Source organism: Trichoplax adhaerens, genomic scaffold (assembly GCF_000150275.1).
Source record: "Trichoplax adhaerens TRIADscaffold_1 genomic scaffold, whole genome shotgun sequence".
Classification (NCBI taxonomy): Eukaryota; Metazoa; Placozoa; class Uniplacotomia; order Trichoplacea; family Trichoplacidae; genus Trichoplax; species Trichoplax adhaerens.
Window position 1 is genome coordinate 3,243,718 of NW_002060943.1, and position 25,221 is coordinate 3,268,938.

The 25,221-nt window shown below is 35.4% G+C and overlaps 6 protein-coding genes across 6 annotated transcripts; 3 read left to right on the forward strand and 3 right to left on the reverse strand.

Annotated features, from left to right (window-relative positions):
* Positions 1 to 1,845: 1,845 nt before the first annotated feature.
* TRIADDRAFT_51630 (uncharacterized protein) lies at positions 1,846 to 2,577 on the forward strand (the record flags this gene model as incomplete). Its single annotated transcript, XM_002107737.1, has 1 exon — positions 1,846 to 2,577. The coding sequence occupies one exon, from the start codon at positions 1,846 to 1,848 to the stop codon at positions 2,575 to 2,577; it is 732 nt and encodes a 243-aa protein (XP_002107773.1).
* Positions 2,578 to 5,935: 3,358 nt separating this feature from the next.
* On the reverse strand, positions 5,936 to 7,592 carry TRIADDRAFT_51631 (uncharacterized protein; the record flags this gene model as incomplete). The annotated part of the gene is made up of 6 exons (XM_002108548.1): positions 5,936 to 6,037; positions 6,149 to 6,220; positions 6,338 to 6,484; positions 6,591 to 6,704; positions 7,119 to 7,364; positions 7,536 to 7,592. 6 exons carry the CDS (start codon positions 7,590 to 7,592, stop codon positions 5,936 to 5,938), a joined length of 738 nt encoding a protein of 245 aa, XP_002108584.1.
* A 1,982-nt stretch (positions 7,593 to 9,574) lies between these two features.
* TRIADDRAFT_18248 (uncharacterized protein) lies at positions 9,575 to 10,441 on the forward strand (the record flags this gene model as incomplete). The annotated part of the gene is made up of 3 exons (XM_002107738.1): positions 9,575 to 9,709; positions 9,799 to 9,945; positions 10,175 to 10,441. The coding sequence occupies 3 exons, from the start codon at positions 9,575 to 9,577 to the stop codon at positions 10,439 to 10,441; spliced, it is 549 nt and encodes a 182-aa protein (XP_002107774.1).
* Positions 10,442 to 10,522: 81 nt separating this feature from the next.
* Positions 10,523 to 13,469, reverse strand: TRIADDRAFT_63476 (expressed hypothetical protein; the record flags this gene model as incomplete). Its single annotated transcript, XM_002108549.1, has 10 exons — positions 10,523 to 10,784; positions 10,875 to 10,935; positions 11,015 to 11,161; positions 11,232 to 11,313; positions 11,401 to 11,584; positions 11,712 to 11,806; positions 12,138 to 12,261; positions 12,380 to 12,521; positions 12,805 to 12,937; positions 13,374 to 13,469. 10 exons carry the CDS (start codon positions 13,467 to 13,469, stop codon positions 10,661 to 10,663), a joined length of 1,188 nt encoding a protein of 395 aa, XP_002108585.1. The 3' UTR covers positions 10,523 to 10,660.
* A 1,001-nt stretch (positions 13,470 to 14,470) lies between these two features.
* Positions 14,471 to 18,155, forward strand: TRIADDRAFT_51633 (uncharacterized protein; the record flags this gene model as incomplete). Its single annotated transcript, XM_002107739.1, has 9 exons — positions 14,471 to 14,474; positions 14,577 to 14,679; positions 16,287 to 16,321; positions 16,700 to 16,750; positions 17,221 to 17,251; positions 17,404 to 17,515; positions 17,607 to 17,654; positions 17,908 to 18,038; positions 18,122 to 18,155. 9 exons carry the CDS (start codon positions 14,471 to 14,473, stop codon positions 18,153 to 18,155), a joined length of 549 nt encoding a protein of 182 aa, XP_002107775.1.
* An 890-nt stretch (positions 18,156 to 19,045) lies between these two features.
* TRIADDRAFT_18979 (uncharacterized protein) lies at positions 19,046 to 24,715 on the reverse strand (the record flags this gene model as incomplete). The annotated part of the gene is made up of 23 exons (XM_002108550.1): positions 19,046 to 19,142; positions 19,298 to 19,395; positions 19,483 to 19,535; positions 19,623 to 19,736; positions 19,876 to 20,008; positions 20,085 to 20,187; positions 20,289 to 20,441; positions 20,530 to 20,600; positions 20,770 to 20,871; positions 20,993 to 21,130; positions 21,202 to 21,297; positions 21,407 to 21,508; positions 21,585 to 21,630; positions 21,735 to 21,848; positions 21,956 to 22,066; positions 22,160 to 22,248; positions 22,343 to 22,534; positions 22,619 to 22,729; positions 22,837 to 23,082; positions 23,215 to 23,378; positions 23,474 to 23,721; positions 23,908 to 24,355; positions 24,592 to 24,715. The coding sequence occupies 23 exons, from the start codon at positions 24,713 to 24,715 to the stop codon at positions 19,046 to 19,048; spliced, it is 3,153 nt and encodes a 1,050-aa protein (XP_002108586.1).
* Between the last annotated feature and the right edge of the window lie 506 nt (positions 24,716 to 25,221).

A 25,221-nucleotide genomic window follows, 5' to 3' on the forward strand; every position in this document is an offset into this window, starting at 1 on the left:
CGCTGTGGACAACAAAAACAGCAAGACTAGGAAATAAAAAAGTACGGTACGTATATATATTTAATCGTCGACGGTGTACGGTAGTTATTATGAAAAACATTCAAGCAATTTGGACTTGATTGTACTGTATACATCAAGTCTTGCAAAAAGTTTTGTCTCTTGTTAGTCGGACTGTACAAAGTTGCATTTTAATTTTGCTTCATTCGTATGTAGTAAGAGTGCCTTCAACGATGACAGTATTCGTCTACTGTGAGTTAAAATCGATCTCTTACAAAAGTATGTACAATACATACTCTACTGTACTATACAGTACACTTGACGAGTGACTGATAGGAGTCTATGTTCTTCTATCAGCATTATCAAATTGTCCCCATCCCGGAGGGAATGATTTTACTCATCCTGCTTTCCCCGTACCCCTTTTTTTTTCACGTCAATGCTTTCCCAGTATAGTATTTGCTCATTGATTTAAAGTGACGATACTGCTAGTCCCGATAAAGCGTTTCCACGTACGCTACGTCCTTTCCGAGTCAATGCATATAAGAGAGGCTCCGAGGAGCCTCTATGAAAAGCATCTCACTAAAAATGGAAGTGCATTATTGTCAATCAATCCATTCACTTCGTCCATTCCAAGTGGAATTTTCAAAGATCTCTCCAAGCTGTCATTTTGACCTTGCATTCCTTTCATTAGTATTGCTCAATCAGTGGGCATGAGTCATTGGAGAAGTTATTTCGAAGATGAAATCAACGATTTTGGCGGTGGATAAGTTTAGAATTTGAAATCGCGCTTGAACTATAGCTATGCAGTGACAGTATAGTGTCCAATGTTAGTATACGGTACAGTGTACAGTAGTGACAAGTTGACGTCCGTTTTGCCGTAGATGAGCCATAACAAAGCTGACACTACCAGTGCTTCATTCTGCAAACAAAGGCATTCCAGTTTTGGCGCTGGAAAGCACCTTGCGCATACTACGCAGAAGCAGAAGGAACCGCATTGAAAACGCCAAATGAATGCGACCAATCAGCGCTGTCCTACAGTCACATGATAGCGTCGCCTATTGTCTGCATCGAGATACGTCGATAGATATCAGATTGTACTTCATACGCGTGTTGTGTAGACTGAAGGCCACAGTGTGCTGTCTTGAGTGATTTTTTCCTTGCTGAGTTTGACTTCTGCCACAGTATTTTTCTTGCTCAGGTTAGGACTGTAACATGTATCTTAAGTTCAATATCTACAATCCGCTTCCAAATGTCTTTTTGTTATCCTTCCATTTTCAATTACTCCACAAAGATGGCAATCACTATTTTCATTTTGTCTGGCAACATCGTTTTCTCCTTTTTCTTAAACGCTTAACTTTCAAATTTCTTTTGTGAATCCGCTTTGCTAACCGATTGACAATAGGCAATGTTGGCGCTCTTTTTTTTACGGTACTGCTATCGCAAGTCCAGTAACTCAGTCAAATTCTATCTAGATAGGGATAGTTTCAGTAGAGATTGAATGGGGGGGGGGGGGAACGATGTCATTTTGCGAGCTGTATTTTAAAACTATGTATGCATAGATCGTAGTGGTATTCCTTAGTATTTTATGATGGTGTTTCTCAAAAGATGAAGAGTTTTTTTATCCAACTTGTACAGTAGTGATACCATTATATGAGCACGCTAAGAATGATTTCACCCTATGTCTGTTCTAGTCAACATGAATACGAATTGAATTTCCTTGATTTAAAACAGTAAATCAATAGGATTGGTTGTAATGAATGGATCATCTTCTTCCTTTTTTAGGCTATCGAATAGTTGCCAAATAATATTATTCTATCGCAAGCTGATTCCACATAGAGTTGAGATAAGATGATCGAAGAAGAAGTAACTCTTACTCACGAAAAAACCAGAACAGTTGGTACCGTCAGAAAACGACAATTTCGATTTTCTGCCAAAGATGATATCACCTTGTTGACGCAAGTCTTAGCATACAATCCATACTCTGTCAATTACAAGGAAATTGGCAATACTTGGCATGCTGTTGCCAATGGCGTCCGTGAAAATGGATTGGATATCGATGCTACCCGATGTAAGCGCAGAACTGATTTACTATTAACCTACTATAAAGAAGGTAATACGGAACATTTAAGAAAGAATGCTAATGAGGGTGAATATCAGGAGAAGGAAAATCTTTTAAGTCAATTAGCTGCTGCTAAAGTTGAGTCCGAAGAACCAACTGTTACGCCAAAAAGGAGCAAAAAGAGAAAGAACAACAACTCTGAAAGCGTGGCCACATTGCCTTTACTTGATGCTGGATCTTTTACAGTACGCAATACACATGATATTAGTCACCTAGGTAATAAGAAACAATTGGTAGACCTAGGCAGTGTCGATTGTGGCAGCTTGCTAGAATTTTTGAATAAGAAGATAGATGTTGAAGCAGAATCGAGACGCGTCGAAATGCAAAATTTGAAAGAACGCTTAGAATTTGACAGGGAACGATGGAATGTGGAACGAGAAGACATTAGGATGCTGGTTCAACAGAATCAGCTGCTGCTACAACATTTGATCAACACCATTAAAACAGGTCAAGATGTATAAAATAGCGCAGTAATTTACTAGTTAATTATCGATGCGATCCCGGCTCTTGACGTTTTAAATCGCAAATTTTTCTCATAATGTAACCGATCCTGCCTATGCTAGCGAAATAGGCACTTGCATGTCAAAGCATCTTATACCGTAACACAGTATTGGTAGACAGCGCTCGTTCATGACTATTATTATAATACCATACCGCAACAAGTACCCAATTCGAAACAGATTAGAATTTATTCTTATCAAATTTAAGCTGACTGGTTGAAAAGTGATCTTTGTTCAGAAACTGTACTCGTATTTATAAAATTACTATTTCTATGCAGTGTACAATACTGATACATTGTCGTAAATTTAAAACCTTCATTGCTATCTACTTGTACTAGTACTGTATTTGATGATATGTGATTAATTACTGTATTGCAGTGCATAGGGAACAATTTGTTGCACTGATTATTCTGCAATGCATTTTATTTGCTCCCTTAAAGTATAGTACTAGCATAATAGTAGGGATGCTTGAGTGATACATTCTTGGAGCTAAAGGTGTTTATTCCCATTTTCTGTCAACCCGAAAATTCATATTACATGAGCATCTGTTATAACTTGCGCATTATTACTGGACTACTGTAGTATCTTAAATGTGTAGCTCTTCAAGAATAATTTTTCACTAACATCAATCTTTAAAACTTCTTATTAGACGTCCATTAACTATCATTACTAACACCAGAATAACTTTTATTCAATCAAAAAATAGATGATGAGTAAATCATTGAAGAGAAAAGCTGCAGAAGTACGCATACTCTCCTTCTTAAGACTGTGATGTCCAAATATCACTCATTCTGTACGTGTTAGATCGCCGTGTTATACTGTTGTTTATTTCTCATTTGCTATGTTGTACTATACGGTACAGTATTATATTTTACCATTCCTAATTTTAGATCTTCTTAATATTATTATTCTGTAATTTAACGGATTTATCACTTGTACTTCGTGAATATTTATCAGCATTCACGACTGTAATTTCAATTAAAGATGACTCTTAAGTGAGTTATAGCTTAACGTAATTACGTGTTAATATTTTATATCCCGGATTAATTAAATGAAGTAGTACTGTACTTTAGTGCTGTTACAAAATTACTATAAAGTACCTGTTGACCCTAGTGCAGCTAGCAGTACTTTATACGCTAAACCTCATTCTAAGTTAAAAAATTAGCATTACAACGGATATTAAGTTGGATAATGTAGCCAAGGATTGATGGTTAGGTTTAGCTGTTTCAAGATGCAATTAAGTTTTCTAAATATGTCATGGAGTAGCAGTTTTTGCTACTATGAAACGGTAACCAGTAGTAGATGAATGCAGAGCCGCTAGACTCAAGTTGAATCCCGCATAATGTGTGCTCTGTGTAGCCTGTTGTATTCGCGATTTACAGTTAGATTTTTAGCAGATCGCTATATGTTGTTACGTATACGGTGGAAACATTCACTTTTATTTCTCCGATAATTATCTGTAGTAACCACAGTAAGAAAGTTGTAAACTGTTAGATACAACAAAAATAATTGAGTCGACGTCAATAACTAACTTTCAGTATTGCAATGGTGCAATGCACAATACGTAATTAATTAAAATAGAGCTTGAAAATTAAAAACACGGCAGTAGATAATTCTCGTATGATTTCATCTTTAACTTTTGCGGTATGATATCAGCTGTTATTATTGAAAAGCCATAGTAAAATTGTGCCTCTGGCTAGGGTTAGTGCTTACGTTTCGTAAAATTATAAATCTCGTCTAGTAATGCTGTAATTATAACAATTAAATTTATGCATGTAAACACGGCAGATTTCAGCAAATGTTAAATGTTTAATGAACAGCTAGCGATATGATATGTGATAAGTAACAAGTCCTGTAATGCAGATTTATGAATTATGACTGCTGCTAAATAAAAACTACGAGAATAAGCTTGGTCTTGATTGTGACGTCATTTCTCGATGGTATTCCAGACTGTAGTTACTTTTACCTTAGTCTTTATTTAATATTATTATTCGTTGTTTCATTCAATGTTATCGGATACTTTAAAGTAAAATTTTGTTTTGCAATGTGCAGCATACGTACAGTATGTCGTAGTTGTTAACCTAATACAATTGTGTGATATAAGCGTAAATTAATTCTCCAGCCATTGATTGTTTGTTATCTTTGGACCAGAATTAGAATGTGTACTTTTTGCAACCATTAAAACTGATCAATTAACCCGTACATCATAATGTCATGAATGTATACCGCCACCACTGTGTACAGAAGCGTAGTTAGTCAGTAAGATCTGTACTACAGTAATATACCCCTACAGAATAAAGTCATCACATTTCCCAGGTCACTTACTAGCTGTGCTTTACCGTGCATACAAAATAGTATTCAGTGCATTTAAACAGTTAAAAACGTACGGGGTAAACTTGGATTATGAAGATGATTAGCTAGAAAGCAATAGCATACGTATTCGAGTTCTATCTTCAGAAAATTAGGGTGCATTGTTTTGCATAAAGTACCTTCTTAGTGTGAGTGAAATCGAGTGAGTTACGCTGCAAAATGCTTGCATGATCCAATTTTATGAACTAAAATCTATTGGCTGCTGACACACTCGTATATATTAGTGGGCATCATAAATTAACTAAAATAACGACGGCATTAGTAATTAGAAAAGTAGGTAACAATATATCCCTAACTACTCGTATATCAGAGTTCAAGTAATGATGCCAAATGTGATGATCATGATCGTTCGTACACATATAAGCAGAATCTGTTATGGATATGAATAATAAAAATAAATAACTGCCACATTTTAATTAAGTTGCAAGTAACACATCCCAATACAGTACAAATGATGTTTCGGCACCTCATACTTCTCATTACAGTAAATTGTTTGTGGGACTATAGTAATTTCAATATCTTAATTTCTTCCTAAAATTATCATCAGCCATCGAATGAGCTCAGCTGTACGGGTTCTCGAATTCATTCCATCAGATTTAGCCTCAAGATAATAGACAATTCCCGAAACGTCTTCCGTACCATACCGACAGCCTGGCAAAAGACATCACATTAACAGATCAGTATATCTAATTAACAGACTAACGACGGTACGAACCCAGTATCTAAGAATGCATACTACAATTTACCAACTAGGCCACTCGATATTTCGTCTATGATTGCACTAGGTATAGCTTTGCTAATGTCCAATTTAATCTCCGATATAATTCCTTTTCTTATCACAACTGAAATTGTCTTAATCACAACAGTTGTTTATCGCAGTCAGTAATATTAATCTGATATGGGTTTAGCTAATTTAGTAAACAATCACGCAAACTAGTATTTATTTTGCCTACAAAGACTTAGAAATCATACAAACCACTTTTCCCATTGATAAATTAGAACTTTGATGTATTTCGAAATCAGGAGTCTTACCGTAGATCCAATCCCAACTCTAAGCCACAAATAATAACAGTTACTTGACACCTTACAATTGATTTTAAAGTTGCTATCTATTTCAATTCCACAAGGGGAATACTCATCTGCATAAGCTAGCGAATTTTACCTTCAATTCATTTCTTAATGATGCGATACCAGGATAATTAGACTCAGTGTTAGGATTGATATCGAGAAGTTCCTAAGAATACAAAGATGGAAGGATGTATGTGCAAGTGAGGTAAAATTTCTACATTAGATAAAGGCAATGAGTTGTCTCGAAGGTAAAGTTCTGTAACAAATCCTACGTAAGTATTACCTCATTATTTATTTTAGGGTGAAAAGTCTTCGTAAAGGTTGATGCTATTTTGGAACATAAATTATCATAGGTAATAGCATTATTGATCTGAGATAAGTTTATTACGGACGATCTTACGCTAGCAGTAGCATTTGACCTAAGTCCATTCTAATAAAGGATTTGAAAATGGTCAATCAGTTATTTCGCTCCCTGAATAAAGGAGCGATAGGCTCTCAATAAAATCAGATGCAACTCCTAGTTGTTATTTTCCTACCGTATGAGGCGTCAGCATCTGTGCTAGCTGCTGTAATTTTGAATGAAATAATAAGGTAAAATGATGATAAGCTACTAGTCTTCCTAGACGTGAAGCTGAACCAGATATTTCCGGCTGGTTAAAGAAATTCACATGGAGCGAATACACGTAAGTTGTATCAAAGAAATGAAAAGTCTCGTTCATTAAAAGTATCAGATTATATAAAAAGATATTTTAGATGTCCCATTAATGACGAGGTCGCTTCTGTCATTTACGCTGATATCAAGATTCCAAGTCTCTTTTAAGGCGTTTGCGATCATTTCTAAATTTCTTTTTCTATCATATTGGCTGCGATGCGATACAATAGTTACGTTCAAATTACCCAAATCCTGTGAAATGTACACATATACAGCTTATCATGGTAAAGCCATTGAGTAGATCAATTAAGTTAGTATGGTTTATAAACCAAGACTTGATTGAAAATGTAAAAGTTCCGTATCCTAGCAGATAGTTTGAGAAGGTTGTACTACACATTACAAAGTTACTTACATGATAAACTGCCCCTCCACCACTTCTCCTGCGCACCAACGGAACCTGATCTGGGTAAATTCCAACCAATTTTGAGTTGCATTCAGTCCATGGATTCTGATGTCGTCCAATGACTATACATGGATGATTTCGATAAAGATACAAGAGTGGATAGTGTTGCGATCGTAGTGGATAATTTTGGTAGAACCAGTCATCTAGAGATATATTGACGTATGGATTGTGCGAAACCGAACGGAAAGCTACGGCCTGAGAAGATGATACAAGCATTATTGTCCATACAGTAATAAGAAAGAAGAATTTCTAACAATTACACCAATACAAGGTACACCATGGAAACAAATTGTCTTACTTTACAATATGTTTACGAATGCATTCAAATCCGCTGGACTATCCAGCAACAGTATTGGCAATCATTACCTGAGCTAATGGCAGATGCAAGTTTCGACTGATGATCTTATTGTAAGACGTGGCCATTAATATACTTGAGTAATCATTTCGATATGATTGAATAATTCATGATACTCTCTTTTTTATTCTAGTTCATATAATTAATCAACCAGTTCAGCGATTGGATTTGCAAAACTAGGTAAGCAATAAGCATGCAAGCGAGCTCCACTAAGCAGTCGCAAGTCTCTGCAGTAGCAAGCTGACCAGGATTCTCCAGTACTGTCATAACGAGGAAATTACTATAAAGGATTAATATGCAATATACGGTACTGACAGTATACTACTGTATGCATACTGTCATATTGACTATACACTATACTGTACACTAGAGTATTGGAGGACACTGCTCTACATACAGCTTTGTACCCAATGAATGACGGGATTCAATCTGATTTGCAATGATTTATAACCTTAATAATTAATTTTTGGACTAGGGGAGCCGGTAACCACTACTGCACTGCAAATGAATTCTAGTTAAGATATCAATCTTGTTAGGCTTGTGCATAGTAAAACTAGAGATCACTGAACAAGATGGTTAAAATTAAATTTTTCGATATCTTCGCTTATGGTTACAAGTTAATAATTATTCTAGCACACCAATCTTGAACGTTAGTTGATTCATCGACGGTAAACCTTGTGGGGAAATAAATAATTCCCAAGAGATAGACATAGACTCGTTTACATACAGTACACATCAGTCAAAAGCATATCGTCAACAAAATAACGTTTAAACTAATCTTTTCCCGGCTGTCTTTAACTTACGATGCAGCAGAGACCCTAAAAGGATATATCTATATATATGGACGGCTAAAGTAGATGGACATTGGACAGTACATAATTCGATAATTAATTAATAGGATGTATTTGCAGATTCGAGTCGGGAGCGCAACATCCGTGCTGGCTTGCAATGATTTAAGTGAACTTAATTTCATATTATTGTCAATAGAGCATGTAGGCAGTGTTGCACATTTAGTGAAACACACGGGAAAAATTGCACTAAATCTCATTTGTAAACGCTTTCCACGACTTGGAGTTCTCCATAAATTGATCCTTTACTGTACTATGGAACATTCACTTAATCATCAAAGTGGCGGATTGTTATTCGATAATTCATCACGTTGTTAAGCGATTTATGTAAATGTTATATACTACATGTAAGCAATAATATTGGATATCGTAACAGTCTATTGCATAGCCTGTATATACAACACTAAAGGAAAATGATTTTATGCCCTTAATAGATACATACAATCTATCACCACTGGCTCCAAAATAATTTCTCCAGTATTCTCAAATTAAAAGATGTCCTTAAATGGAAAGAAATTTCACTTTTTTTTCATCCTAATTAGTAACTGGTCAAAACTGTAATTAACATTTCATTATGGCTACCATGAAAAGTATCTGTCTTGTGTATAAATATAGTACTTGGTGGGCGATTAAGTTTAAAATAACAGAAGCAGTGATATCTATTTTTTAATAAATGCGCAAATTTACAGCTATCGAGAATTGATTAGCCATCAATAGCTATTTAATGCAATTCTTGAGATGTGGAAATCGCACAATAACGAGTCGTTAGAGCCCACATCAGTCTCACTATGCGTTTGATAGTACTAGCAACATTTGGACTCATTTCATCAATCTCTTCAGTTTTTTCTATGGTACATCTAGGACAATTTTTAGCTTCACTACGAAGAACAGGTGAGCCCTGTTATTGCAATTGATCTCCTACCCTAGTATATGTTATAACAATATAAAATTTATGTTAAACGGCATTAATACGCTATTTTTATATAACACTCGTATATAAATTTGTTACACTCTATATACGTTAGAGCTTAGACACTTTTTCGAAAATTATGTTCAAATTTTTAATAACGACGCTGACAGCAAGATCTATCCCCTTTCAGTTGTGCCTCAAATGGCAAATAAGGCCTACTACTTGCTTTAAATTTTTAGGTAATGCCATCAATTGCATTGATATCACGAATTTATATCGCATTGGATATGATATGATATTATTAAGCCAATTTATACTGTTACATTCAACAATGGCCACCCATTTGTTTAAAAGCATTTTTGCACACTGTAACATATCGTTTGTCGAGAGATCTATGTATTCATTTATAACTTCATTATCTTTAGAGGTAAGATTTTGTACTTGTAGGTTTATAAATCTGTTGAAAGTACAACTCTCGCAGATTGAATGCTTGTATGCTCATAATTATAATCGTAGCTCATTATCCACAACTGGTTAACCGTTAATTATACCGTATGGATGTTCAATTGTCCTTCCTTGTCGATACTGTATTGGCTTGGATGCATTTTAAGCGTAGTATCAATTTTCCAGCTGGATATTTTGGAATTACTCGGCATTAAACAGGTATTACTAATGCAGTTAATGGAATGTGATAAAATTCTAAAATATCTTAAGAAATGACTGATGTTTGTGCGATACATGAATAGTAAATATTTGCATCAAGTAGCAGTAAAGTATTACATCATAAATTACTGTAATGAAATGCTAATTTTTTAATACTCTTTCCAATCGAATGGTGTAATACTCGTACATTTGATATACAGTATTTATTTTTTCCATTTTAACAACGTAGATCCATCACTACATATGCAAATTCAAAAAACCGATACAGTACAAATCGCAACCTTTGCAGCGGCTACTGATTGGCACAAGGCATCCATTCCTAACTGGTCCCCTTTTGATATTATGGAGTACGCGATACATGTATTTGGATCGACTGCTCTTTTCAACTGCCATGACTTTGTACCTATTTCACGGCTACATGATCGATTTGAACGATGTACACTATATCAAACTCCAATTACTAAAGATGCTGAATAATTTCATAAATGGGGGCTAACAAGCGTAATGAACTTTTGGATATACGCATAAGTAATAATATTACCGCTGGTGGAAGACATACGTAGTATTTTAACAGATACTTTATTTCACATTGAAGTAACTTTTAGTCAATAGTAAGATAACTAATTTACTCGTAAATGCAAAGAATTTAATCAACCATTTTCCATCTTTGAATTTAAAAATTAGGTGATGGCACCCAATGGTCAATACGAATATTTTACACTGTTTGCGAAATAGTCGATAGATTCTTGCGAATTAAATGCAAGTTATTTTTCCATTTAAGCAAACGCTCGCCTATTTGCTTCAACTCAGCTTTACCAAATGTTCGACTTTTGACCCACCTGTTAATCAACAGAGTATGAAATTTTAATTCATCAAACGCAACGGCAATTACTGTTATCGAAACTTAAAAATATCTAATAAAGACATACTTTACGATGACCTTCTTTTCTTTCTCATCAATTTTTGCACTGATCAGTTTACAACTTATAGCTATATGATTGCATAAAAGTTGTCATTGTTAGTATACAGAACGCATTTCTACATATGCACTCGTATAGATATGGCTTACCGTCAATAATATACTGTTCTAAGCTATCCTCTTCCAATGCCAAAGCTGCAGCTAAGTCATCAAAAGTAGCAGCATCACCAGCTTTAGCAATATGCGAGGTAAGTGTTAACAGCCTCATCTTTCGTAAATTTTCTTCATGAGATAAACCTTCAGTAAAAATAGTAGAATAGCTTAGTAAATGACAAAGGTTTACATCATCACCATCTTATTGTTGTACCTATGGATTGCATAAATTCTTTACTCTTTTCGTAAAATGCTACATAAGATTTCAAGTCTTCGTGTATGAAAATGTTCAAAAGCTACGGAAAAAGCAATAATATTGTAGTGCTATTGTTAGACAAATCATTGCACAAGCATCAGCTATAGCGAGTAGTAACTTTACTGACATCATAGAGCAATTCGCCACGCAAATTACTGATAGGCTTCAATGCTAGCAGGTAATCAAATAGGTAAATTTCCGGATTCTTTAGTGCATCGATGACACATATTTTAGCATCTTCAACCGATGAAGCTATATTATGATCATCGTAGGAGCGTAATAGTTCAAGCATAACAACAGCAGCTTCATCGCTGTAGTCGTTGAGAATAAAATGATATAATTATTCATATGAGAACTGAAACTAACTCAATGATAGGAAAACGGATTCCATTGCAAGCATAATGCAAAAAATAAAAGCTTTTATATTAGGAGTCTTACTTGCGTTGGCTGTCGATAAAAATATCTCTTATCAGTCTGTAAATGATGATGCGTCCATCACGTTCAACTTTCCAAGTATCAAGCAGCTTCGAGACCTAATATACATTGTAAATAAATAGGGTAAATGATATCGTTAGCAGAGGTATAATTATGCCACAAAAGCTGACATTACAGACTACAACTGTTGCAGCGCTATTTGCATGAGAAGTAATGGACACATAAGCGAGTTTGCTTCAAACAACTCTCCAGTTGACACAAAATACAGTACTAAGCTATAACAACACACTACTACAATTGGAGAATATATTGATACGCTCTATGATAAATTATATAATCAGCGAATAAAATGATGTTATTCGTGGCTATGACTCCGTACTACATACAGCAGCCCTCTAGGCACTACATCATTTTTAATTGTAAACTTACTTCTTGAATATCAGTCATTACTCGGTCGTGTAATTTATATTGTTTGGCTAGCTTTAAAGATGTTACGAATATCTCGGTCTTTTCAAGATCGCTGGTTAACTCGTAGAAGCTTAACGTTTGTAAACTAAATAGACGAAATAAGTAATAAGACGTAAGGGTAAGATTAACGTCAATTAGAGAATGTTGCATGCCATATATTTTGACAGTTTGATGGAATAATACTGTTACTATAATACACTTACATTTCAAGGCGGATGCCAGCGTTGTCTTGTTTTCCATTCTGTTCAAACATCGAGCATAGTTTGGAAATGTAACCGGTTAAACCGCTTTTCATGCATTTCATCAGCAAGGTGCATAAGCTGTATAATGCACTTCTCATTTCATCTGTTATTGAATGAAAAGAAGTGAATACTTTGTAATAATCATGGCTAGAATAATCATACAGTCGGCGTGTAGAGTACAACTCCAATAGTAATTGATCGATTTAATTGTTTGCGTAGGCAGTCGGTTGTACGAGTTGGTAAAATTAAAATATTCTGCAATGACCCTAGCAATACTAGATCTTGATCTTTTTTATAATAGCATATTCTAAGAAAACATCTAATTCACCCATAAAAAAATTCATTCATTTTAATGTTTGTAATGATAACTTGAATCTAAAATTAACCTGTATCTACTTGACTATCCAGTAAGGTGGTGATCCCCTCCATGATATCATTAAAGTCAGTTGGCAAATCATCCGAGACTTCCTCTTTCACATTCGCTCCTAATGAGAGCAAGTATATCTTCAAGTGCAAGCACTATCAAGAAAGAAATTTCATGTTAATCAATTCATCATCGATCGTGGTTGTGTTCTCTACACTCTTTTGGCGAATAGTTATCCTTGCTAAAGCCTGGAATCCTCATTACAGTTTTATCCATCCTACGTCGAGTTCATTTTGCTCAATACTTTTGTTCCACTGCGGGCGAACTCCTGTACTGTACTACTCAAACATCTGTACCAGAAGCATTTTAATCAAGGCAGGCTGTAACACTGATCGCATGTCTTCTTATAGTATGAACTGTTAATTCATTCAGTTGTATCATTACTTGGATTTAGTATCGCACTTGGAAGATATTTATTAATCCATTGACTATGATAACAGAAAGGAGAGCTATCTCCCTTCCCATTCTGGACTACCACTGCAGCGTCCGAAGATGATCACCTACGACGCTATCCTCATGCTGTTAGCCTACCTGATCCGAATCGGAAACAGAACCAATGTAAGTTACAGATGCATTTGCAACATCGCGGGTGCTCAGTGAAGCCGTTTCACCGTCTACTGTTGGCATTTTTCTATCTTGAATTGATGGTTGAAAAGTCTTTTGAAAGCTTCGATGATAAGTAAAGCAGTGGAAAATGGCAGCTACCTTCTCGATTGCCAACGTTTGTTCGTCAACACGCTGGCCAAATCAGACGGTGGCGATTGCGGATGCATCGGTACTGTATCGTTACGGTAACGTACCAGTACCAGAAAGAAGAGAGCGCATCCATACGGTACGATTACCGTGCCGAACCGTACCCAATCCGTAACGGTACGGTAGAGTACCCATACAGTACTGTCCTGTACACTGAGTGTACAGTACAGTACAGTACTGTACAGTATGTAGGCGAACGACATCGTCTCCATCTACAGTACTATACAGTAGTGCAGTGTACTGTACAGTACTGTACTGGACTGGGGGCGAGCGACATCGTCTCCATCTACAGTACAGTACTGTACTGTACAGTACATGTTGAGAACTGTGCATTTACAGTACTGTACTGTACTGTACAATGTACTGTACTGTACAGTACTGTACATACTGGACTGGAGACGAGCGACATCGTCTGCATCTACAGTACTACGGTACAGTACATGTACTGTGCACTTACAGTACATACTGTACTGGACTGGAGGCGAGCGACATCGTCTCCATCTACTGTACTGTACTGTACTGTACTGTACAGTGCTACAGTACAGTACTGTACATGTACAGTACTATGCACTTACTGTACATACTGTACAGTACAGTACTGGACTGGAGATGACAGTCACACGTGGGCTCGACATTACGGTACTGTACACTGTATTGTACTGTACTGTACTGTACTGTACACTGTATAGTGCTGTACTACAGTACTGCACTGTAGCCAAAAAGTCAAGAGCCAACGCGTCTGTCCGGTGGACGTCTGTGCGGCACGCTTCTTCAAGATCGCTACGTCACCTGTGGGACCCTGGTCTGATCACTTTCCGCTTGATCACATATTCACACATTATTGTACAATACGACGCTAATGCGTTGTCGCCATTATGGGTAAGAAGGAAGACTAGAACGATTTTTCCAGTCATTACATGGCATTTGTAGATATTCATTTAGTCACATTATTCCACTCATTTAATATTTGTATTCCTTTAGGATCTTTCTTCTCCAATCTCTTTTCCTCGTTATGGGGCTCGAAAGAAATACGAATTCTAATATTAGGCTTAGATGGTGCTGGTAAAACTACAATTTTGTATAGGTAAGCTGCATTTTCTTTCATGCTTTGCTGGATGTCACAAAGTCAAGCATACTGGTCATATTAGTCATTACTGGCCAAGACATCAACACAGCTGAAGAATGCAATCATTTGCCATGTCTTCCATAAACACTGTATTGATAACTTGAACCCCAGTAATGGATGACAAGTTCGCCTAGTCTCATCAGCAACAGAGTTTTTCAAGACAAGGTTGAAAAATTTCTGCCATCCATACGCTTACCATGATTGATGAATGCCCAATTTGCTTGTAACCGGAGTCATGCCAGTGATGTTCTTCACTGCTAAGACTAGGAGAATCGATAACATATGAGCATGGATGCTATCTTAGCCATTTTGTGCCTTGATGCTATGTAGTCTTAAAGAATGATCACTGAGCATCATCAATACCAAGCATGATCGACATCTTCATCCACTATGCTGACGTGGACAGTCCAATGACTCAATGAATGTGGTGGTATTGCGCATTTTCAGTTCGACCAGTAAAAATCTACTGGACGTTCTGGCAGTCAATGAAAGTGGAATTTCTACTTGGATGCAATTGAGGGATAAAGATTGATTTAATTTGAGTCATACTGTATGGACAACAAGGATATTGCTATCATTCCTCCAGTATTATATATGCAGTCTACTATTTTATTCCTTTGGTCACAAAGGCAACGTCTTGTTCTATCTTAGTCTGCTTAATAACTTACTATTAGTACAGAACGGTAACATCCGCCTTGCTGTAGTTCCTACATTCATTCTTTAAAACCAATACCGTTCGGCTATTTGGTCAATATTAAAATGATACACAGGATATCCCTAGGTACATACTTAGCTAGGCAATGGCAGTGTATAGTGATAATGTCATGAAGCTGAAAGCATCAAACTTGATCGATTCATAACCTTGTGCGTGTACGATGCTATTCCTTTGACGTGAACACCATCGATTGAAGATAAAATGATCCCTGGTGACTACTAGGCTAGGGCTAACGTACACGATACAGTAATGACAATCAAATAATTATAATCACCTTAACTTCCATCTGCAGTAGTATCGGTAAAATGATGAATGACTATCCACTGTGACTTTATGACTGGCCAGGATCAACCCCCAACTCTCCCTAGAATGCTGTAACAACACCGAGTTTTCGAGTGGAAAATTAAAGAGGAGATTGCATATATGTAGTTACAGTTGATCATGGCAGTCGATGCAAGCAGAAAGAGGATAACCATGCTACTGACTTGGAATAGTTGGCAGTATTTATTACTAGATGATTTTGGACACTGACACAGTTTCGACAAGACAGTACAGGACATTGTTAGGAGTAGGTCCATTACTTGATCGAATAGTGTACTTCCGAATGCCACTAGTGGCATAGTAAAAGCCTACATGGCGAAGGTGAACGCGTCCTTGTATAGCGAATGACTAGACCGATCTTTTCTTGTCTTGCACAGACCATAGGCAAATAACAATGGCCGGCAAGGCTACTTGTGGACATATGCTATTTGATCCTATTCTATAAGGCAGCATAACTTATACGTTATGTTAGCCATTAAGGTTTAGCTAATATTATAAGTACTAAATTGCCTTCTTCTCTTCTGTTAAGGCTTCAAGTTGGTGAAATAGTTACAACAATTCCAAGTAAGTTTAGCGCAAATTTTAAGTTGTGATCGTAGATAATTAGCAAGACTTTTCAACGCTGTATAGTGTAGTTAGTAGAGGTAGTGTTTTGCTAGAATTTGATTGAAAGTATAGAGTATGATTGTATAGTATTAAATGGAGTCAATGATATGGCGAAATGAGTTGCTAGCTGCTTTATACCACTTTTACAGTACATTGGTGTGCTCTAATGTATTGATTGATTACAATACTTTTCGTCGTTATGTTGTACTATTTCGTCCTGTTTTCAAAATCGATTAACAGTTCTGAAAAAGTATTATTATTACAAAGTAGTTCCATTTTCCAAGAATGAATTGGCATTGTCATACTTTAATTTCCAAAATTATTGTTTCATATTAGCGATCGGATTTAACGTTGAAACCGTTACATACAAGAATTTAAAATTTCAAGGTAAGCCATAGCATTGCCGTTATAATAAGATATAAATACAGAGCTAAATATCGAAAAGATAATTTAAAATGGCACCAGTTAAGAAGTTTCCAGTACGATTATCATCGCAGATGGTAGTATGATGACAAATAGTATAGTAACATAACGCAAAAATGACCATTGGATGTCTTGGCGTTTACATTAGCTTCATTGAATGATGATGCCTTTGTAACTGAATCAATTTCTTCTTCCCTACTTAAACCTGAACGCAAAGCTGAAACTACCGCTGTGACACCTTTTTTTATTTAATTACATTATTTAAATTGCTATTAACTTGGTTTTGCTAAGAAATGGAGAGGAAATCGATAATGCCATATACAATACATCATAAACTGATGACGTAGTAGCCAATTTTTACACAACTTGTATTGTTGAATTCATTTTCATCAATCTTAGCTTATTATAATTAAATCTTTTGCTTCTATTTCCAGTATGGGATCTGGGAGGACAAACGAGTATAAGGTTTGTAAGTTTATCGGTTATACTTTACATTTTGTATCTATGCAACATGAAATGCCTACAACTGTTAAAATTATTGTAGGAAGACTATTTTTACATCAACTATAAATGCAAGCAATCAAGTACAATATCATAGCAATGCTTTTATTTTATAGGCCTTACTGGAGATGCTACTACTCTAATACCGATGCTATAATTTATGTGGTGGATAGTATGGATCGAGAACGTATTGGCGTATCCAAAGGAGAATTAGTAGCGATGTTAGAGGTAAACTGCCATTACAGCAATACTACCGTGGCATTCATTTCCTTTAAAAAGTATCAATAATTCGTATCAATATTTGTTATATTACTTGCAGGAAGAAGAGTTATCAAAAGCTACCCTACTAGTATTTGCTAATAAACAGGTAAGTCATTCGACGTACACTACACTTACTGTACGTAACGTACATTACCAATGCATACAGTATAACGATTACCCATCTACGCTAAAGGATAGAATATGTATCATGTGTTATGTGCTTAATATCAAATTTAAATTGATATTTTATAGCAACCTAAATTTTAGAACATTAACAGTTTCTGCATCTATGTAGTTGATCCAGTTTGTAATTCAAAACATTAAGAATCCTCGCTTACAAATGTGTATTGACGTAATAGGATATAGATGGTTGTATGACAGCAGCAGAAGTAAGCAACGCTCTTGGATTACCAGCACTTCGTGATAGACAATGGCAAATTTTCAAAACTTCAGCAATAAAGGGAGAAGGACTCGATGATGCTATGGAATGGTGGGTATTATTCGCGTATTACTATTTTACATCGAAATTATATTTCAACGATCTAACATAGATGTTTATTTCCATTCATCTAGGTTGATTAATGCGTTAAAGGCTAAACAAAATTAATTATGTATATCTCTTCTAGCCATAATAAATGTTTTGATACAGAATGTCATTGTCACCAACCCTCTCGCAAGCTAAATGTTATTTAATGAATACATATTTGACCATAGTGCAGTCTGCTGCATCCATTAGCGAATACGTTCGGGTAATGCCGGCAGATTACTGTTCGCTAAATTTTTATTTTTAACAATTATTAGCGATGCCATTATACAGCAGTGTATTACATCTTTTTATTAAAATCCCTTTAGTACAGCGTTGTTAAAATTTTTTTGTTATAGCAATATTTAATATAAAGCTCTCTTCAAACTATAACACTAGATAGTTATCGCTGTTTGTCCTATAAACTTACAGATGGATTTGTTCCTTCCTACTGTACTGTTGTGCTACGTTATTACTAAGATGTCTCCTCCTATTACTATCGTCGTATGCACATGTAGTCACATTAATTAACTAATTATGCTCATTCAGCTAACGCTTTCTGGCTATCGAGACAAAAGCAACGTCGTACGTTTATTAATTTGATTAATTAAGTCATCTTTATTTTAATCCACTTTTCGCAATTATCTTTTATTTACTGTAATGAACTTGAAAAATCTGATAATACTTGGTAGACTATATATAACTGACACTTGGATAGGATATACAATGTAACGGCAAAATATAATGTAATCACTATATAAAGCAGTCATGTGTAGCTAAGACTGTCGACAAGGAAAAAAGCAAAACTGTCACCTCGTTAAAGGTTAGGAGTATGTATCTTCATGGATACGTATGATTCAAGTAATTGTCTCATCTCCAACATTTAACAAAGAATAAGTATATCTTCGAATGCATAATTAACATGCATCCAAATAAAGAAAATTATTCATCTACTAATTCAAATCGATCACTTTTTACCACGCGAGGTCTCCAAATCTTGTAATAAGTTTTTCTTGTTCTTTTAAATCTTTCTGGACTTTCTTTCGCATATAAAATACCGGACAGTCTCGACTATTAAGATTATTTAAAGTGAAAATAATGTCAAATTAAAAATTGAATATTTTAATTTCTTAACGACATGATTTTAATAAGGAGTCAACAAAGGATTACAAAAGTTTCCAATTTGGCCTAACTAATTAATTATAAACAGTCCAATCGCTTTGTACCTGGTACATAGGACTTCCTCACATAAACTCCCTTGGCATCGCTGACACTGCGTCCACAGTTTAGCAAATCGATTCTCATGCTCGGACAAATGATTCATCTATGATGGATAAAATTAATTAATTAACCAGTTTTAACGAACGTAAATTGGACAAAAAAATCTTGAATTCATTCAATTTTAAGTCACCTCTCTCTGGAATATTTCAGATTCTCTATGGCGGCAATGCTTGCAAACTGCACCTATTAAAAGTTACCATCAAAAATTACTATAATTCAATCAAAATCATTTGCAATAAGAACTTCTACTGTCGGCATTAGAAATCTTACTGTTATCATCGAGAACTGCTTTACAACCCATACAAGTTTCGCGTTTTTTTACAAATGCCGATAAACGCCCAAGTGACGACGTAACGACAGTTTTTGTTAGTGTGTGATCGCCCTCTGCCAGAATTTAAAACACCGGATAAAATAGATGCAAACTAATTAAAGGGCTATATCAGAAGAACTTTACTGTCAGTTTTTAAATTAAGTATTCATTGCATCTTTTTGGAATTATAATTTAACCACCAAATCGGCATACTTAGTAAAATCGATTCTGCCTTATTTTCACCAAGAATTGGCTCAAAAATTCTAAGCAACGGCTTTGAAAGCTGATTTTCAAGGTAATAAGTGGTGTCTATAGCAATACTATTTTCAAGAGCGTACACCGGATCCTAAAAGTGAAACATTACGCTATTAGATAAATACACCCTTCCAGTGGCTATTGAATTATAGTATCTTATTACCGACCTCAGATCTAGTATAAGCAGCAGCTCCTCTTGCTCCGGTAATAATTACATAAGGAACTCGATCGCCTAAGGTTGGACATGAGCTCGGATCGCGTTTACGCATTCTAAAGGGAAAAATACAATGGCGTAATATCTTACTCAAAAATACTACAATTACAATATTTTTATTATATCTATTTATAAAGAAAACAAAGGGTATTCTTACTTGGCTGCAAGTTCAACATGAGCTTGTTTTCCGGCGTATTCATCATCAGATCTAGTTAATTCCTTCGTAATAATTAACTGCGAGATATCAATTCTGTTGCAAAGTAAGTCTGAAATAGTTTGTTGAACATGCTTTATAGCCGAATCCGGATTTCTAATATTGTGCAAATAAAAATATAACGCAATAAGTATCCGAATTGAGAGGAATTAACTACTAAGTAAATTCCAGCTCGTTTGCTGACCTATCAACCAATAACTTTTGTAAGCAAGCATTGATTAAATTGGCAACAAGGGGACAATTATCTCGACGTACCTATTACGTGACAGTCAAATCGTCAAATATATATATATATACCGATTTATATACCGTTTATCAATACTACTAATTCAATCTAGACAGATAATTGGTATAAAATTGTAAAAGTAAAATAATTTCTAAATGATATTTTGCAAAACAAGATCTACAATACTTAGTCACATACAGTTTCTATTCCTTTGCAATCTACTTTGTCGTACGTATCAGCTTTAGTAAAGTAAAGTCCAGCATATCTCTTCTTATTTATTAACAGGTAAGGGAAATATACCTAAACCAAGTAATGTCAATTACGATTAGGACAACATCAGTACCCCAACTATAATTGTAATTATTGTATATGTCAGTGCAATACGGAATGTATAGCCCCATTATCGTACAGAAATTTATACCTTTTCAAACTCTAATTTAATTGGGCTAGGGAAATGCGAAGATATGTAATTAGCGGCCTCTTTGCCTAATTCCATACTCTCTTCTACCGTATCTAATCCAAATTTGACCATAACGGAATCAGTATCTCCGTAGATCACCTACAGCATAGTTTAATAAGTAAGAATTTTGGCAAACTCTTAAAGTACAGCAAGATTTGTAAACGAAATACCTGAGCATCAAATTTGTAGCCGTTTTTAATTGTATATCGCTCTTCCACAAGCTGCCGTGATTTCTCAATCATTTGTCGCCCAAATGCTGTAACACTCTAAGCATAAAGAGATATATGTACATAATGGAACAGTTACAAAGTCAGTACAGGTAGACACTTAAAACTAACCAAAAAGTAAAATAATGAGATAACTGAGATTCATAACCTGAGAAACCTCTAAACAAGGTAATTTTCCAACTTGAGCTCCTGTGAAGCCATATACCGAATTGGCACTTATTTTTAAGGCTAATTGCCTGCCATCTAAGACCTATGTTCAAAAAAGGTAGTAGAGTATTAATAAAAGTAATTTTGGTTTGTATACGATATGATGCAAAGCGTGGTACCTTGCGTTTGAAAGGATCCTTTTCATTTTTTAGGTCGAACTTTGCCCTGAGGTTATTTGCGAAATTTGAATAACATAGGTTAATATTTAAAACTGCTTACTTACTGCCTATATGATGCTTTTAATCACAATCTTGTTCTATGCAGATTACTTTTTTCGAGCTGATAATAAATTCTGTAAAATTTTAGGCAATATTCCAGCACGGAGATTTTTCTTCACGAAATAATTACCGGATGGTGTTTTAATGTAGTCATCAGGTGACAAACTGAATAAAAATTATCATGTTTTTAGTTGTCATATCTCTTGTAGTGATAATGGCCTAGCTATAAATGATTTCTACCGTCCCTTATGTGTCAAAATAAACATTCTTACTTGGATAAATGATGATGTTGTAATAGAGTTGTATAGCATAAATTATGAGCTTGCATAATTGATGGATACAAAGACGAAAAGTCCAGTGTTGCAATTGGACAATCATAATATCTAAAAATATCATTACTTTCATAAGTGATGATGTTGGTAAAGAAAGCAAAGGATGAATAATACAAATTATTGACAATTTCAGTAAAAGCCAACCCTCTGACTGGTTCAATTACAATAGCTCCTGTGTAATCATCGCCAGCTTCCGCTTTATGTGCCGGCATTAACATTTTTTCTTCTTTGGCCTTATAAAATATGCAAGCAGTAGAAAGATCAGCTGAAAGAACACGAATAGTCACACTAATAATCTAGACTGGTATATTATACATTCAGACTTACGTAGCGAAGTAATTGTGATACTACTTTGATTTGTTGGCCGCGAGTCAACAGACAACCAAGTGGAACACCAGTAACTCTTGCCATTTCCATATAGTTTATAATACACATTAGCTTATCTAGCAATTTTATGGGTAAACTTGCATTCTTAAGGCAATAAATTGCCAATCTTCTGCGTGATCGGTCGTTACCGCGCTTGAGTATCCACAAATAAAATGATAAATCCTTAATTACAAGCGGATCGAATAGTTTATAACATGTAAAGCTATATTTTCTTACCAGTAGGTCTGCAATTACACTTGGTTGAAGAAGTTCTTTTTGCTCTTTTAAGAAGTGGAAGGTTACAGCATTTAGGGAGTAAGATCTTAACTTATAGTCACGCAGAAGAGCCTAGAAAGGCCATTAGGTGATCAATGTAATCACAGTTATACGAATTTTTGTAGAAGTCAAAAGAAGTACAACAATAGCTGTTTACAGCCGTTCTTATCATTCCTTACATGTAATAAATCGAATTGAACACGACCTGAAATATTCATAACTTTGTTCTCTCGCTTGCCATAAGCACGTGATTGAAATGTATTTGAAGAAATTTGTGTTTTTTCATTGGTAATCCTACCCAAGTGAGAAAATTTTTCTATTCCTAAAGCTTTACTTCTATTAAGTAGGTATGGCAAACTGGAATTGACCACATTATAGCCTGTAATGATATCTGGATCAACTTCAAGAAAAAATTCATGCCATGCCTGTAGGCACAAAATCAAAAATCTTATATTAAGAACATCAGTATATGGCAATAACTACTAGAACGAATATTGTATTCATGCGAGTCGCTACATTCAAGCTGACTAGATTTTTTTTGTCATTCAAAGAAAGACCTTGAGCATTTCTTTTTCCTTGCTAAAGGTGTGGAGTTGACATCCAACAATATTTGCACTTGATTGTGTGGTAAAAATATTTTTAATAAACGGTTCGTAATCTCCCTGACGGATTACAACAGCCGCTATTTGAATAACACTGTCTTTATCTGGATCTGGTGTACCTATGCATAATATTAAAATATGTATCATAAGCTAACTATTAGCAATCAGCAGTGGTACAGCGCAATAAGCATTTGCAAGCATTATAAGTCTTTACCTCTAGAAGTGGAACACATGATATCGAAGCTTAATAATCTTAAAGGAGCTACGGCTTGCCATTCATCTTCTGCGGGATAGCTAATAAATTGATCCCAAGCTATATCAGCTTCAATTTGGCAACGAGACGTTCGATTCAAACTCGACTGAGCATTATTCCATCCGGGCGCATGATCTCCACGAATCATGTATTTAGTAGCAGGTAATTCGATCCAATTACACCCAACAACATTAGCATCGACCATAAATCTAATTACGTTAGTAAGTACGTTTATATCATGAGTAGAAATAATAACCGCCGGCTTACGATATATCGTACGTAACCACTTCCAGTTACATTACTGCAAGCCAAATGCTTATTTATAGACGGTGACAGTTCTAAGATATAACAACATATTAATTATGTAACACAATTCCTATAACTACGTCAATTACCTAATTTCAAAATCAATATTACTCTCATAGGTTTGATAGCAACAGACAGGGTGAGATGAATACGAAAAACCAATTTCCAGTAATCGTTTAGTAGTTTGCAATACTCTTGGTGTCGCGACAGTGATTTTGAAGAAAGGAGTTTGACGATTTTCATGATATCCATATATACTGCAGTATGCGACAACCTCGACTGCTAAAATAGCTTGAGAGACTTTTTCCTTATTGGATTTAAAATCGTTCAAGACAGTCTTATTAAGATCATCTTGAAATAGTTGGCATTCTTCCCTCATCTCTGATTGCCTACAAGTTGGAGGAACTTCCACATAAAAGTAAGGAGCAAAGCCATGGATGTGGCATATTACTGTATGCTGCTCCTTAGTAACTCCGAACATCCTGATGATAGGAACGGGACCAGTCGCTGCACCTGGCATTCCAGGCACAGGTGAGCCTATTACCACATCGGTAAAATATTAATTTTAGTTGTCAGTTTGTTATCTTTATATCATGCTAATTTATAGTATAAATTACTAAAGCATCTCTAGTCCGTGAATATAAGGTAGTTAGTTAAAGTAGGAGTGGGTCTAGGCCTAGGTAGCTAGCCGGCTGATTTCTTACGATTACATCTATCTGTATACCATATTATAAAATTACTTCTACAGTTATTCAATGCAAGTTATGTCACACCTAAATAGTAGTCCATATCCAACTGCTGAAATATGATGGCATCTTTATTAACATCAATAGAATTTAATCGGGGTCGAGCCCATCTGTTGCGAACTGTTTCTGGGAAATGGTAATTTTCTGTCATAAATTTAGCAAGTGCTGGCACTTTATCAGTGATATTTGCCATTTCCATTTCCATTTCCATTTCATTTTCTATCGTCTCCATGGTTGCAAAATCTTCGTCTGTATCGCCATTATCATCGTACATCATGCGCTTTTTCTTAACATTCTGTTCAGAATTACTACCAGATCTTCTTTTAAACGCATCCTGACGGCATATCAATGAAAAAGTATGATTACTACTACTAAAAACATTGCAAATGTATCCAATAACGTTGCCTTTGATTATTCGTGACGATAAACAAGCTGTCTATATACAAGTAAGTCTAAATATTGTATCTGATGTTTATATTCTGTTTATGTCCAAGAGGAGGCCACCTCAAGGGAAAGAAAGTTCTGCTGGCTATCCACTGCTTTAAGTGCAATGAGATAGCAGGACTATGTGTTACTATAAAGTGAAATATGCTATCGATTCAGTCGTTGATCAACCCATATCGAACTAATGTACTCCTAATAAGGAATGCAGTCAGT